General features: G+C 39.2%; 2 protein-coding genes across 5 annotated transcripts in view; one reads left to right on the top strand and one right to left on the bottom strand.

Moving 5' to 3' along the window:
- PPP1R13B (protein phosphatase 1 regulatory subunit 13B) overlaps positions 1-10,920 on the bottom strand; it is a 70,629-nt gene extending 59,709 nt beyond the window's left edge. For 2 of the 4 annotated variants that reach the window (XM_031049464.2, XM_031049465.2), the window contains exon 1: positions 10,669-10,920. In XM_031049464.2, coding sequence (XP_030905324.1) covers positions 10,669-10,677 — 9 coding nt within the window. In that variant the 5' untranslated portion in view covers positions 10,678-10,920. The remainder of the gene's footprint in view (positions 1-10,668) is intronic. The other 2 variants (XM_031049466.2, XM_031049467.2) reach the window with 1 other exon arrangement.
- Positions 10,921-11,083: 163 nt separating this feature from the next.
- TDRD9 (tudor domain containing 9) overlaps positions 11,084-16,042 on the top strand; it is a 96,588-nt gene continuing 91,629 nt past the window's right edge. The window contains exons 1-2 of the mRNA XM_034061302.1: positions 11,084-11,434; positions 12,763-13,066. The gene's annotated coding sequence lies outside the window, so the exon portion shown is untranslated. The remainder of the gene's footprint in view (positions 11,435-12,762; positions 13,067-16,042) is intronic.

Below are 16,042 nucleotides of genomic sequence, written 5' to 3'. Positions count from 1 at the left end.
TGATAAATTGACAGCTAAGTTTACATAGCTCTTACAACAGTTTTACTCATGTAAAAGCAAGTGATGTTCTATTGCACTCTAACTGTACTGTGCTCAGTAACCTATGCAGAACACAATTCATGGTGAGTGCATTTCCTTTTTCCAATCAAAAGCTAAAGAAAATTAAAGTGAAAAAGAACTGGATTTAAACATATCAAATACATACATTCATTGATATAACATTCAGAAAAGAAATTGTGCTCAGGATGCTCTTTTCCTGAGGAGGGTTCACACCTCTCCAAATGACAGAAACACAGTAGCACCCCTAAATCCCCTGCATATCTGACTCTGTATTCCAGTATGACTACCAACACCAATATATAAAAATATACATAGCTACATGACAATACTCACATTTTTTGCATTCTTTCACATAGATCGAGACGTTTTTTCTCACTAGGAAACTGCAGTACTTAACAAGGAGGATGACTGAAAGGAAGGCAAAAGGTTTATAAAGAAACTCAGACACACTTGGAACACTCTCATCCCCGAGTTTTGGAAGAAAAGAGGTTATTGAGACCTCAGTGCTTGAAAAATTCCTGTCTCATTTGAGAGATAATAAGAAAAAGCTGACCAAAAGCTTTTTTTGCTTCTGAAAAACATACAGGGAAGTACATGCACATTCCCGATCAAGCTTCCTCGTAATTTTATGCCAAGGCTTCTTCAGAACTCAGAGAAAGAACTGAGCAATACTTGGTAGCTTCAGATGACTAGGAAACGGCAACAGCAGTACATGGGGGTAATCCAGTAATGTACTGAACACTCAAATAATAAAGATCTCTTAGGGTGAATGTTGTAACACACCCAGAAATGCAAAAATACTGTATTAGAAACAGTGTAGTAAATCCTCTGATTTAGTGTCTTATGTCCCTTAAAGTGGCTTAGGATTTTTTTAGACTATGATTTTCTACCTCAAGCACAAAAAAAATCCACTATAAAAAGGTATAAAAAGGATATCAAAGTAGTCCAAAGGTTGGTACACATGAAGGTGAATCAAATTCAGAAGTTCTTTATGTTTACATAAAAATGAGGAAGCACAGCAGTTCATACATAAATTAAATTATTCCACAGTAAGTATCTGAGTTGGACTCCAAAAAAAAAAAAAAAAACCGAACTATGACGCTGGGGTAAACAGCAGGTTATAATTTACCTGTAAAACTGATTTAAACTTCCTTCACCACTTCACCTCCTACTAGTGCTAGTAAACCAAGCACTGCTGCTCTACCATCAGAAGAAAAAAATAAAAAGAAAGTAAAATTAAAGTGCTGCGCTCAGAAATTTGGCCCTGGGGTGGGGTGCTGTTGCATGCAACAGATTTGAAACTGATTTGTTTCAATGTAAAGCTTGGATTTTTATAGCCTATTCTGGTATCCAACAAGCTCTTGCTGAAGTGATGATAACTGACAATAAAATGGTAAACACGCTGCACTGCACTGTACACCAAGAAGCTATTAAGAAAAAGCACTGAAAAGGTTTCCAAGCGACATGGGCTAGAACAGAAAACAGTCCATGTGAGATGGGTTTAAAATAATGGCATGGATCCTGACATGACTTAGAAGTGCAAAGGAGGTCAACCACTATAGGTTATATTTTTCCCCATTATTAGAAGTACATCACTCAGAATTCAAGCTAAAATTCAGGTGACTTGGGACAATAAAGCAGTACATAAGGAAATTAAGCATCAGGCATGCTGAGACATTAAGGGCTGCATGCAGAGATGAAGCTGCACACAGAGATGAGTTTCATAGTTTATTTTTATAAGACACTTGCAAGAACTCAATAACCTCCCAAAGTGTACATACAGTCCAACTGTTTGGAGCCTTAACAGTAATTAACCCATTCTTTATCCTGCAGAATCATCCAAAATTTCAGTTCTAAGAACTTGCTGGTTTTAAATACACAGTATGAAAATCTAAGTACTTCTCCGATGATGCATGTCAACAGCAACTTTGACACTAAGAACCCTGTTTGACTATTTCTAAGTATATATTTGACAAAGCTAAGCACGTGGCATACACATGTACTATAAAAATTATCTTACAGAATTTGTAAGAAATAGCTGTCAGTTCATAGATGCTAATACTTTTGCAGATGCCCAAATAACAAGTTAGCTAAGCTGCCAGTAACTTAAGTTTCAGGCAAGTAATCACTTACTAGACATACTACTTTCTGATGCTGCCAACATCATCATGTGGTATATGCTCTGGCTACCATATTCTTCCCTCTACAAAATGCTAACAGGCTGCCAACCATTCTACAGACATCAATCAAACCATAACAATGTACAAATATCCTTTCCTTGTTCTGTATCTTGTCAAAGGAAGTGACTGATATATTAGTAGCATTTATTCCAGATATTAAAAGAAAGTTTTTAATTTAAGTAGTTTGAAAACTCTTATCTTTGGCTGGATGGGATAGATTCAGGTCAGGTTTTGACCAACACACTGGTTAATATGTTACAAGATAGTCAGAAATCTGAAACCTGGTTTGTTTTTAAAAAAGTAGTAAGTATGGGGGAAGAGGCAGTAGAAAAAAAAGAGGCTGAACTATGTTGAACACATAGTACCTTCAGAATGAGTAAGAATGCCAACAAATGCTGTTCAATCTTGAATCACAAATTAGACAAGTTGCATTCGGAAACAGAATTAGAAAAAGATTTTCTGATGTAAACATGCATTCAGACTATGTCTCCTCAACTTAAACTGTATCTCCTATTCTAAACTAAGACTTAAGGCATCTTATTTGACAAAAAAAAAAAAATTATATGCAGGTAAGCCTGTACTTAATGACTATGGTAAACTTTGCTAGTCTCAAACCATCCTCTTTCTTTCTCTTTAAACATCAGAGAGCAGCACAGGCAATACTTTTCTCCAAACATTAATAACATAGCCCTGCCTACTGCTTTGTTCATCTAATGCTGTAACTCTCAACAGTTCTCAGCTATTGAACTTAGCAGGCATGGACAGATACATTCTAGTTTTTAGAAGAGCAAGGTTTGAAGGTCTCCAGGTATCAAAAACTGACTCTAAGGAGAGTAAACCACAGAATTAATTCAGATGCTTAGTCTCTGCATGAAGTCAGACCATGAGATTTACAATTTCTGGAGGTCAGCCTGGCAGAGATGCTGGGCACGACACTGTTTTCTTGTTTTAGCTTCAGAGAACAGGGAAGTTACTCTTTTTTGCCCCTTGGGACATGGATTACATTCCAAAAATCATCCAGATATACCTCACCATGTTCACCGTGGAGTCATTTCAAGCTAAAAAAAAAAAAAAAATCCAAACAGGCTAAACTGATACAACTGCTTACATCCTTCCAGCCATCTATGCTTTTCTGTGCCTTCTTGTTCTGGTTTCAGTGCTTATCTGACCCTGCACCGAGTTAGTTTCAGTGTGCTCAGCTGGCAGAAAAGGATCCTGGGGAGGGGAAAAAAAAAAAAAAATGCAAACAACTTCCTGCTGAGTTCACAAACTGAAACAGCTCAGTACAGAATCAGGTATCTAACAGAGCTAATACCGAAGAGAGGGCAGCAGGGAGGCAGCCCCTGCAGTTATATAAATTTTACCTACACAAAACTGAAGCCTCAGTTTCCCACAGTCTCAATTTATAAACATTAGCTTAGTCATGTGAAAGCTGAAACCCTTTTGCGAACCTGAAGTAGGCATAAGGATACGTATATTAAATATAGTGTCTGTAACATATGCAAGTTTAGAATAAATTGCTACCTGCTGAAGTTGGAATTCCTTAAATAAAGCAGTTTTGTAGCTACAATTTCCGCACACATAAATAGAATTCTGCTGCTAAGCAAAGCAATGAGATGAAATCTAAAAAGAAAAAAAAAAAACAACTGTACTACTAATGAAGTAGGCTAAATTACACTACAAATCTTAGAGGATAAGGTAATAATGGGCAGAAATCAGAAGGAATGCAATATTGCTAAGTGTGGGGAGGAAAAATAATGCAGACTAGCAACTGCCAATTAAGTTTTATTGGTTTTCCTTTTTTTTGGTCCCAACTTTATATTTGCTCCTCAAGATTTCCACATAGACTACACATTCTACCAAAAAACCCAATATCCCTTACTTCCTCCTGTTTCAGGGAAAATCTGAAGTGTTACCAGATACCCAATAAGGATGTGAAAACTGGTGAAATCATAAATTATCCTTGAAGCAACAATGTTACTGAACTGCAGAAATCTTTAGTTTCATCACACTGTTCTACACACCTGCTAAACAGCCAGAAAACAAAATTCAAAATATGTCACCTGGAGTACAGCTCCACAATAAACTAAACTGAATAAATAAAAATACTGAAAAGGTGGGATTCCACTTTCCTATCCCGTTCTTCATTACCAATCTCAGTCAAGAGATCCAATGCCTCTTGTACCAACACAGACAAAAAAATAGTCACAATGTAAGCTGATATAATGCACCAGCCTGGCAAAATATGTAGGTATGTGTATGTGTGTACATATGTACCATCAGCATTCTTTGGATACAATTATTTTTTACATTTTTAGTGACCTAGTTCAGTATACTGAGACAAGCAGTGTGATCCATTCAAAGTAAATGGTGAGAATAAGCAGCAAGGAAGAGGAAACAGCCTCTTCCACCAGCCACAGGAAATGGTTAACCCAGCTCATCCCTATTGTGAAACCTCAGTCTTGAAAGGAATTCAGTTCCTCCAACATCCTACTGCACCAGAATGATAAACCCACATTCCCCTGCACAAGCAAGATCACACACACATGCTTCTAAGCAAGATTTAAGAAAACAGTGACCCAAAACCTAGGTCAAGTGGCTGAAAATTGACATTCAAAACAATTCTTTCCTTCCATTAAGCAGATTATATTTTCGCTTATCCTTTGAGTCATAAAAGGCAGGCTCTGTCCTCCCAGTAGCATTGTTGCTTATAACACAGAAATCTGCTTCTGAAGGATGGTGTCTATTATTTTACAATATAATTCTATTACTGTCAGTCATTAAAAAATGCTTTTAGAAGCTCAAAACATTGAGCACATTCCCTGGATATATTATCTAATACATCAGAGATTATTATACGCTTCCAAGTTCAATTGATTCTAATGACAGATTTCCAAATTACTGGGAAAAATTTACTGAAGTGTTAAAATTAATATTTTATATTTACTTTAAAGACTATAATTTAAGAATCAATGAGACACAAGATTTAAGACAGATGGAAAATCTGTTCATATGTGAAAGTGTCCCTGCCCATAGCAGGGGGGTTGGAACTTGGCAATCTTAAAGTCCTTTCCAACCCTAACTATTCTGTGATTGTATGATTCTAAGATTTTAAAGATATTTGAAATCACCTAATAACATAATTATCCAATTTAAGGGCAAGAAAAATTAAAAATCCCACTTTCCTGCAGTGTGACACAAGCCCAAGAATTAGATCCTATATCCCAGGCTAGCATGCTCACTTAGGGTTGAAATATTTTGAGCTATCCTGTGCTAGTAATTAATATATGTTAATAACAAGCTTTTAATTTAGACAAACACATAAGACTTGTAAATTCCAGCAGTGAGTCATGATGGAAAGGGAGCAAGACATCTTCCCTTCAACCTCCCCCAATTAAGCAATAATTTGTTTGCCCCTTTAAACCTCCATTCTCACTTTTTTTTCTTTTTTGAAGTTGCCTCCAGATTATAGAGACAAAAAAAAAACAACCTCTGTTTAAAAATAAATGCGAGTTTTGATCTTAGTACCAAACACTAGACAGGGAATTCTTTAAAAAAGGAAATTTGTTTGTTCTGTGTGTGGACAGCTGTTAAGATAATGGCTCCTGTTACACAGCTGTATGTGATCTTCATATAAATAAGCAGCTACATGGGGTTTTTTAATAATATATTTCACATCAAACTTGTATTTGTCAGATTAACATAACTGAATCTGGTAGAATGGAATTTTGTTGTCAAATAAATACCTTTTCTCGCTAAAGTCTGCAATGAGCAACAATCTCATCTATGTTAATAGATGAGAAACTAATAGAGAGTATTCTTTCCTTCAAAATTTCCTCATATATTTCATTACAATCCACAGGTACCTATTAAATGTATTCAAATATTCTATTATCAGAATAGCCTACGGGGAATACTTTTTGTTGACATGATTATGAACTTATTTTTACCACACGATAGCCCATATTCTGTCATCCTAAAAGAAATGTGATCAAAAAAACCACAAAAATGGCCTTTAAGCTTTGTTGCAATAAATAACTCCTCTAATAATGGCTGATAAACTTGCAAATCATTCTCCACAATCAGTTCACATTTATTCAACAAACAAGAATTAAATCAGATAACTGTAGAGCTCTGAATTAATTGCAATATATTTTATTTCAACATCACTGAGAATTCCTAGTATTAAAGTGACACATTTTCCTTTAGACTTTTACAACATATTGTAGGGAAGAGAACAGTGTATGCTGATTTGAAAATATTTTGTGTTTTAATTAGGAATAAGCAATTCCACTTTGGACTTTTTGGGAAAGGTTTTAGACTGAATACATGAAAAGTATGTACTCATTTAAAAACAAAACAAAAAAAAAACCCAACATCCAAAAAACAAGAACAGAAAACCAAAAGAGAAAACAAAAACCCCTTTTTTCTTAATTCATCTGGAAGATAGCTTAATTAAAAAATAACTACCTGATACCCATCTTTGTATTTTATCAGTCATGTTATCTGTCTTCGTAAGTCAGGAACCTATGTAGCAATTAAGATACTAATGAATACTGTAATACTCAAGATCCACTTATGATTGTCTAGTCTAACATAAAATACGCATCAGTCATGGTCATCTTTGGAGATGAGCTGCAGTGTCACACAAAATTAACTAGACAAAAAATGACACTAAACACTCTCTAGGCTTTTCACTCTCACTTCTATTAAAACAAAAACACAACTGCCTGACCATACACATAAAACCAGACATGTCCAACAAGTCTTTGATCCTAAGCCCTGCACACTGTCCCATAAGGCTCCTCCTAGATGCTTTCAAAAACATGAATGCTGGCTGCAATCTCACCTATACATGTTTCTCCAAATAAGTTAAAGGCAAAACCAGAAAAGCTCTGCAGCAATAGGTGCTAGAGGAATATGCAATACTAATTACTCTTCCTAAGAGACTCAGTCCACCACAAGTTCTTACACAGTATCCACCATCACCTCTCATCACTTTATTGATGGCATACAGACTGGACTCTACATACTTCTATGCCTTTGGCACGGCACGTTACCTAACATATGCTATAAAAGAATGATATCCCAAATTTAGGTATGCAATAGGAAGTGTTATATGCTTCTCAACTGCAGCAGTTCTTTCTTCCATGGTATCTTTTCTAAAGTAGGAAAACAGTGCTCCTTGTAAGATGACTTTTCCTATTTGCCATCAGAGGCAATTTTGGAACTACCATCCAAAAAAAGGTATTAATTGCATTCTTTAAGGTGAAAAAAAGAAAAAATACAATACTTTTTCATAAACAAAATCTGAAGTCCCACCAAAAAAATCCTACTGGGGCAGAAGAAAAACAAAAAGAGGGGGAGGGTGGGGTGGGTGGAATGGAGGCAGAGATGATTAATCTTCTCCAAACAACTTATAGATTATGTGGCTGAAAGAGGAGCTATTTTTGCAAACAAAATACAACTGTGGCTATTTTAACCCAGAAGATTTCTTGTTTGAAAGGATATCACATAGCTCTGGGTTTGCATGTTTTATTCTATGACAGCAATAAATACTAGCCTTTTTTTCCAGTGGAAAAAAAAATAATAAAAATTCCTGTACTCAAAGCATACTTAGAGCAACTCTTTCAGTAAGTTCCTTCATAGAGGTGATATTCTGTATAACATCATAAGCTATTCATACGCATAGCCCTTATGTTCTGAAGGCAATGAAAGTTTATGACGGATGTGGCTTATCAGCAAAGCAAAAACACAGTACGTGAGAAAAGTGCAGTCCACATCATTATTGCTTCTTGAAGCCCAACTGTGTTCAAGACCAAGAATACAGTTATTTTTATTTTTTTCAAAACCAAAGTAGAGTAAGCAACATGAACTAATACGGAAAATTCACCAAGGAACAGAGAGGGAGGTATCCTGGTCACAAAAGAAATCATAACTGATGAAAACCTCTCAGAAGTAACTGTTCCTGCAAGAGGTGGGAACAAAAGTCTGACAAAACACAGGGAAAGATTAAACAGATAATTCCATCTTCCATGCTTTAGATAAGACTTCATTATTAAAAATGGTTGTGCAGAATTAAAAAAAATAAATTCAAAACCTGTCCTCAGTTACTTCAAATCTGATAAAAGTAAGTCATAAGAAACTAAAGTTTGACAGCATTTCAGTTTAATTTATTGACACAAGACTGCAGCAGTACCCACTTGTTACAACTATTCAAGTCTAGCAATACTGAAGTCTCTCCTCGTACTATTATTTGCTTTTATTAACTGTATTTAAAAATAAATAAAAAAGGACCAGGGAAGAAAAAAGTTTCTAGGAATGTGAATTCAAGGAATTCCATCATATAACAAGTTAGATCTCTACTGTTTCCATCTTCAGAATTCAAAATCTCAAGTAAAGAAAACCAAAACATTTGGTCCAGTTCTACAACCATATGTTCACATCACTTTGCTATTGTATTCCAGTAAATGTGGTTGTTTTTTTTTTATCCTTGCAGTTCAGAAATAAAATAGCTGAGAACCTGGAAAACTAAAAGCACTGTCACAGTGTCCATTTAAATATATATATTCCTGACTACCTTATGATCAGTTGTCCAGAACAGCATCTGAAAGCTCTTCAGAGAAGTAAAACGTTTATTATTTGACGATTCAGACTCAGTAAGTTCTAATCTGCATCACTACCACCACAGCAAGGCAATTCGTTTTTATTAAAATGCAACTGTCAGTACTAAAAATGCTTTGAAGTGTGTTTCAAAAACATAATAAAGTCTGAATTTTATAAGCACAAACAACTGCTACATTTAAATAACCATGAAGGTAACAAGAGACAGTGGCAGAAAGAAAAAGGTAAAGGAAGTATTTTTCTAAAAAGCCAATCACTGCACTACAGAAGTTATGACATCAGCCTGAAACTCACACGTGGGTTAGTAATGGGAACTGAATACATTTGTTCTGACCTAGTGTATCACTGACATGCCAGTTCTTCAATGAGAATTTTATGAATCTAAAGCCGAGCTATGATGGAAGCCGCAAAAGCTGACAATCACCTTGGTTTTGTTTTTACAAGCTAACATCCATATGTTTATGGAACAAGCCTGTAATTCAATGAACTTTGTTGCTGGTTTCTAATATGCCTAGTGTCAACAGAATATTTTGGTCCCTAGCAGTTGGAAGTTAAAAAGCACATCATATTAAAAAGCTTGTTATAATACCTGTTTTTTAAACACTACCTGTGCTCTTCGATCTGAAATTCTGCATCTAGTTTAAGCAAGTCAGAGTGATGAAATTTTGTAAAAGACTTCTTTAATATTCTCACTGAGAAGCATTCTGCTGCAGTGCTTTGGCTGCAAACGCTGCAGAGGAACTGTAAATAAAAAGCTCTTTCCTATTAGAATTAGAGAAAACCTGGGAGATACTCCTTTATATGCAGTAACTCATAAACGCACCTTTGAGACCAGAGTTTGAAAGAAATCAGCAAAAGGAATGTAATTGTTTATTACTCAGCCTCAGAGGATCCTGTCATAAAATGAACAGTCATCAAGAACAACTCTCTTCCGACCACTGCATCAGCCCATACCGAAAGGGGGAGGGAAAGAGAGGGGAGGGAAACGGAGAGATTCTGTCACAGAACACAACCAAGGTTGTTTGCGGGAAAATGAAAGGGCTTATCTTCGGTAAACAAGCTACGGTTTCACAAAAGAGACGGCAGATACCGAGGAGGGAGACCGCCTTCCATTCAAAGGTGCCGAGACTGACATGAAGCTGCCGCCTGCACTCGCCTGACAGCCGGCCTAAGGGCCCGGGCCGCCTGCCCCGGGACTGGTTAACCCTTCCCCACACCCTGGCGGAGAAGAATCAGTGCTTGTAAGGAAAAACACAAAACACACAAACATGCCCCCCCTCCCCCCCCGCACACCCACTCATACAAACACAGAAAACCCACCCGCGCCCCACTCGGGCCTCGACAGCCAGCAGCCGGCTCCCCCAACGGCCCGCGCCCCCCACCGAAACTGCCGCGGGCCAAGAGGGTGCCGCGGGCGGCTAGGAGCCCTCTTGGGTAGTCGCGAGGGCAGAGCCCGGGGGAACGCGGCCCTCGACCTGTCACGGCAGGTGCGACGCCGAGAGTGTCTCGGCCGGCGGAGAGGAGCGGCAGCCCCTCGCTGAGGAGAGGAGGTAGGTCGTATCCCCCAAGAAGCCAGGGACGGTGGTGACCGGCGGCCCCACCCCCGGCGGGGAACCTGGCGGCGGCGCCGCTGCACAGTCGCCCTCTGCCCGTACTGGCCGGGGCACAGGCAGGGACGACGGCGGAGCCGCACACTCCATCCGCCTCCGCCAGCCCCACAGGAAAAAGCAAGCAGTCCCATCGCCCGGCAGAGAGGCGCCAGGCCGGGAAGACAACGTCGCGAATTCAAACCCTTCCCACTCACCGGCATCATCTCCGCAGCTGTCCTCCAGCCAGCCTCGCCAAGGCTGCCGCCGTGCCGTGCCGGGCCTTTCCCGCCGCCTCCTCTCACGGTGGAGGACGCCGCGCTCGCCCTGGCGGCTGTGACAGGTGCCTCCCGTGCGCCTCACTCACCACAGCGAGCGAGCGGAAGGAAGAGGAGAAGGCGGCGGCGACGGCCGCGTTTCCTAACCCCCTTCCTCCTCTCGGCGCGGCGGCCTCCTACCTCCTTCCCTCGGCGCTTCCTGCTCCGCTCCGCCCGCACCGCCCCTCCAGGGGTTAACCGCCGCCGCGGCACCATTGGCCGAGGCGGGAAGAGCCGGGGGCGGGGCGGCGGGAGGCTCGCGCTCGGCCCTAGATGGGGCGGGTGCGCGCCTCGGTGCTGCACGTGACCGGGGCTCTGTGAGGAGTCGGGACCGGAACGCTTCTGTGGCAGACTCGGTGGAGACTGGCCGGTACCCGTGGGTTATCCTCGCGGCACCGCTTCAGGCCCGGTCTGTCTCACCACCACCCCCGGCCCGGGCTCCCGGCGGGCACCGCCTCCTTCTGGGAGGGCTGCCTGGGCCGATTGCCCGGGGCCCGCGGCCCTAGTCGTTTTCTGCCCCTGGAATGCGGGGAATGTGGTAGCGACAGAGCGTTTCGGCCCAGCTCCATCGCTGCACGCTGGGGGACGGAGAAGCGCGGCGCACCCTCCAGGCGTGCGGGGAGCGGGCTGGGAGATCGAAGCGCAGTCAGCCTCCTGAGGGAAGCAGGTGGGCCGCAAGAGAGGCCCAGCCCTCTTCCACAGCTGATCGCGGTCCATCTAAACGCATCTAGGTGCATAGCTGTCCTCTAGCGAGAATAACGTCATGCCTGGCGTTACCCTCGCTTTACAGACCCTTCACCCGTGCGTCCCTTGTGAAACCTGTCCGGTGGACAGCCCCCACCACTGCAGCAGGAGGGAAGGTGTTTCTGGCCAGACCTTTGATGTCCGGCTCCCGTAAGATTCGGTCTTGTGTTTAAAAGTGAGGTTTAGTCCCCTCGGTTTCTGGGGTCTCATTCTGTAGAGCTACACCACCAAGATGAAAGGTCACAGCTTGGGAGAAGTGAAGCTCTTAAGTCAAAACATCACCATATATTAGTACTTCACCACATGCAATGTAGACAAATTTCATATTGCCATAAGTCTTAAATCTGGATCTACAGAACACATGCATATACCCAGTGCTTCAACTCTTTCTGTAACTGGCTGGTTTCCAGGCTTTGTTACTTTATTTGTAGAACACTGGCAGATCTTAGCTAGGAGTGTAAAAAGAATAAAGTAACTTGGCAAATTATTGAGAGAAGCTTAGATGCTGTTTAAAACTTTCAGGGTAAGTGGTAATAGTATATTAATCCTAAATACAAGCTCTTATGTTAAATGTAACTTATTGATGCAAGATCCTGTAACAGATGTGTAAATTACCTTAAAATAATACATACATGGCCAAGGTTTCATTGTATGTCCTTGTCAGTGTATTTGCAGGCTCCAGTATCAGCTTTGCAATAGGTCAAAGCTTCTGCTGCTTTTAATAAATTGGTCCTATAAGAAAAATCTACTTGCATCACAAGACAACACTTCGTCAGTTTGAAATTATTTTGCAAGTACTGCTGGAAGTGCTGCCCACTGACACTAACACTGTTATACTAGTATTCCTGTAAACTGAGATTTTACCTCACGCACACAACTCTGGAAATAGGTGAGACTATAATACTTCAGACCCAATAGAGAACTCCAAGGTCTACTCAGGATAATAGTATTAACCCTGCTACTAGGCTGACCTGAAATGAAAGGGGCTATAATGGGCTTGTAGTTATGTATCTTGAAGAAAAAAAAAAAAAGGAATTTATCTTAATCACATTTATACTGAACTTCAGTGAACAAAACAGCAGTGAAATTTACTTGTCTTCTTACTATTTGTAGTAATTCTAACAAAGTCTAACTCCTAAAATTCTAACAAGAGAATTGTACATCTTTTGTCATTCTTGTTCTTTTAAAACTATTAAGCAGATTAGATTTTTTGCCACTATTCTTAAATGATCGTCTGTTATTTCTTTGCAGGTATACTTTATAACTGACTTCTCCCTGCTCTCAGTGATTGATAATAAAACCTAAAATACTATAAATATTAACCCACTATTACATTGCAACAGCAAGAACAGAGACAAAATGAAAAGTGGGAGAATACGGTGTAGACAGTTGCTATTGGGAACGAAAGCACTCCTCCATGCAGTACCTCTGTTGGAATAATCGCCTCCAGTATAAAAGTTTGTCAACCCTGAATCGCTTTTGGCAGAAGCAAGTTCAGCCAATGCAGCAACCAGACAGACTGGATACTGTGGAAGAGGAAACATCTTCAAAAAAGGTAGACTACATATTTTACATGCAAGCCTGTTCTTACTCCTATTTTTGCTTCCCTTGTTAAAAAACAACAAAAGACACTTGCTTTATCCCTTCCCATCTCTATTTTCCCATAGAAATGAGGGAAGAAAAATAAAATTAACCAATACTTACAAAGCATAAGACTTAAAACTTTCCCTGCAGTAAATTAAGTAACACCTCTCTCCCACAGAATGATCCTTTTGGAAATCACTCTTTCAGCAGTCAAGGGTCAGAGCAGTCATTATAAAATCTTCTGATTCCAACTTGTAACTACAAATATTTTGTTTACTCTGATCAGCAAAATGGTTACTTTCAGTAACGTAGAAGTTTTTCCCCCATCAACCATGCATTTCCAAACAAAATTACTTGTCCAGCTTTGTAGAAATTATCTTGCTTGGCCAAAGGAGCCAGTGATATCTGTAAGTTAGTTGCCTGTCTTAGATAAGCGAGGCTGTGTGAAAGTAGCCATGATTTGGGGAATGCCAAAGATAATGTAAGAGAATGTGGCTATAGAAGCAGATAAAGCCAGATTCAAGTATCTGACTCAAGTAATTTGCTTTTTTGCTTGCTTCCAAATACACTTTTGAGAGAAGTGTTTTTTAATTTTGCTGGCCTTTTTCTAAAGAAAGGGTTTGTGCTTATTTGTTGGTGTAAGTATTAAAACACATTATGCAAATACTTTTTACACTCCTCTTGGTTCTTAAAAATATCTAGAGCAATACTATTTAACTTTAAAAACTGAAGCCACTATAGCTTGAGATTTATTCAACTTACAACATCAAAAAATAAAGAGTTACTGTTTATTATGTTTATTAGAGTATGGGTTGTTACTGAGATTTGTGCTGAGCTTGTGTTCAGGTAGAAATTGAAATTTGATTGAAATGTATAAAATACTCTTTTAGTGTTTTTTTTTAATTACTCGAAACTTATGGGTACATAGAGGAAAATTATCAGAATATGTTTTGAAAAGGGAAATTAACTGCACTTAAATTGGCAGGCCTCTTACTCTATCATGCACAATGCTTTTCTTAGGACAAGCAGAGATTCCTAAAGATACAGGTAGGAGACTAATGAGATTTCAAGAGCACTCCTTATGAAGTTCCAGTTCCACTTTTGTCTTTCAAGTGTCTTCTAGCAAGATTTTCAAATGTACATGTTTTTTAAAGTTTTTAAAACTACCAGGTAAGAATCTCTCCTACTTCCTTTTTATGCATAGACAAAAGAAGGAAAATGAGCTTTCCTACTTTGTCACATCCAAATTTTCTTCAGTTTTTCATTAACTTGTTAAGGTGCTTTTCTAGAGCATAGGAAAATGTTTTCAGGCTTTGTAGGTGTCACAGGAAAGTAAGTATTTATTTTTAATTAACACTTTTTCTTTTCATGTGGTATTACTTTACGTAACAGGTACTCCTATTTCTAGCCGGAAACAGTCTCAGAGGTCAAACATTTATGGTGGGATCCATCTTATTTGAGTTTAGTAATCTAGGAAGTTATGTGTGTAGTTTCAGTCACCTAAGCTTCTACTATAGATAAACTGAGATGGGGAGGGAAGGAGGCAGTTCTGCAGGCAATTCGTTCCTTGCTAAGATGCTCATCCCACTATCTAAATCTCTTGTTCTTTGAAGGTGCCTATCTCTACTGATTTAAGATGCAGCCTGGATGACTAGGTCAGATTAGAGAGCAGGCTTTTGGATGGCTACAGTTAGGATGGGTTTCCTCACAACTGGCAGAATAAAATCTCTAAAAAGGGAGTAAAGGTAGGAGTGTATGTGTATATATATAAAAAAGTTATGTGTCCTTTCTAAATGAATAGATTCCTTTATTACAGAATACAACTCTCCTTTCAAAAATTACATTTTGTATTGGCTGTAATGCAGGAAGAACAGGTCATGAGTAGCTAAGCAATTTTAGAAGTGGAGTCACAGATGTACTTCTAACTTGCCAGGCAAACATACAGGTGTAGTGCTATGTGATAAATGATACAAACAAAAAGTTGAAGTGTTTCCGGAGTTTCAGAGCAAGCAGCTTAAAATCTTTAGCAAAATACGGTGTAAAGTAACTGTATACTTAAAGGTATTTTGTTACTGTGACCTTAAGTAACCTCTAATTCCAGCATGAAACTGACTTCCTAAGGTTGCAACAATAAGGAATTCATACTGAACAACACTCATATACCACTGGTTTTGAATTCCTATACAGCCAATGCACTTTAAACCCCACCAAACCTGTTCAGAGATAAACTATAAATAGTAATCTAAAGGAAACACTTTGATGTCTGTTTTCTACATAGTTCTGGAGACACATGAACAAGAGAAAGATACTTTTTCATCACTACCTTGTAATATGCTAAAGTAATGTATTGGACTAGATGACTATGTTCTGAAGTCGCCATCCACAATCCACTCAGTGCATTATTCTGCAAAGGAGTATAACAATTAAAGCAAGAGTGAAGCCATATGATCTGTATATAGCATAGCTGCATGCACTTCTTGGGGATTTGGGTATCTGATAAATCATGTGTTTCAGCCCTGCATTTGGTGGATTAGAGATGCACTTTCTTTAAACAGTAACATAAATTGTATGCTTAATCCAATACACATGAAGCAAAAGAGCGTACATACATAGTGGAGAATACTGTGGCCTCATTGAGAAATGTATTGCTATACTCTCAGAAAGTAATTACGGTAACAGGTATTGTTAATTATTTATGTTGTAGCCACAAAAGAAACAGCTCTGTAATACGGATTACATGCCATCGCTTTTACAGACAGAAAAGTCTTGTTCTGCTCTCTGTAATTTATAATGATGAAACCATTAACTATATATAAAGTGGTAAAGAAAAAATGTCCTGGGAGCGGTTCTCTGCTTGTATCTTTAGGCTTGTAACTATTTTGGCTCTCAAGATGTTTCTTTACAAAAATCAGCTTTTTGTAAATTTTCAGTACGCCCATGAGTGGGG

The sequence above is a fragment of the Melopsittacus undulatus genome, chromosome 4, assembly GCF_012275295.1.
Source record: "Melopsittacus undulatus isolate bMelUnd1 chromosome 4, bMelUnd1.mat.Z, whole genome shotgun sequence".
NCBI lineage: Eukaryota > Metazoa > Chordata > Aves > Psittaciformes > Psittaculidae > Melopsittacus > Melopsittacus undulatus.
This window is presented reverse-complemented; position numbering and strand designations above follow the sequence as displayed.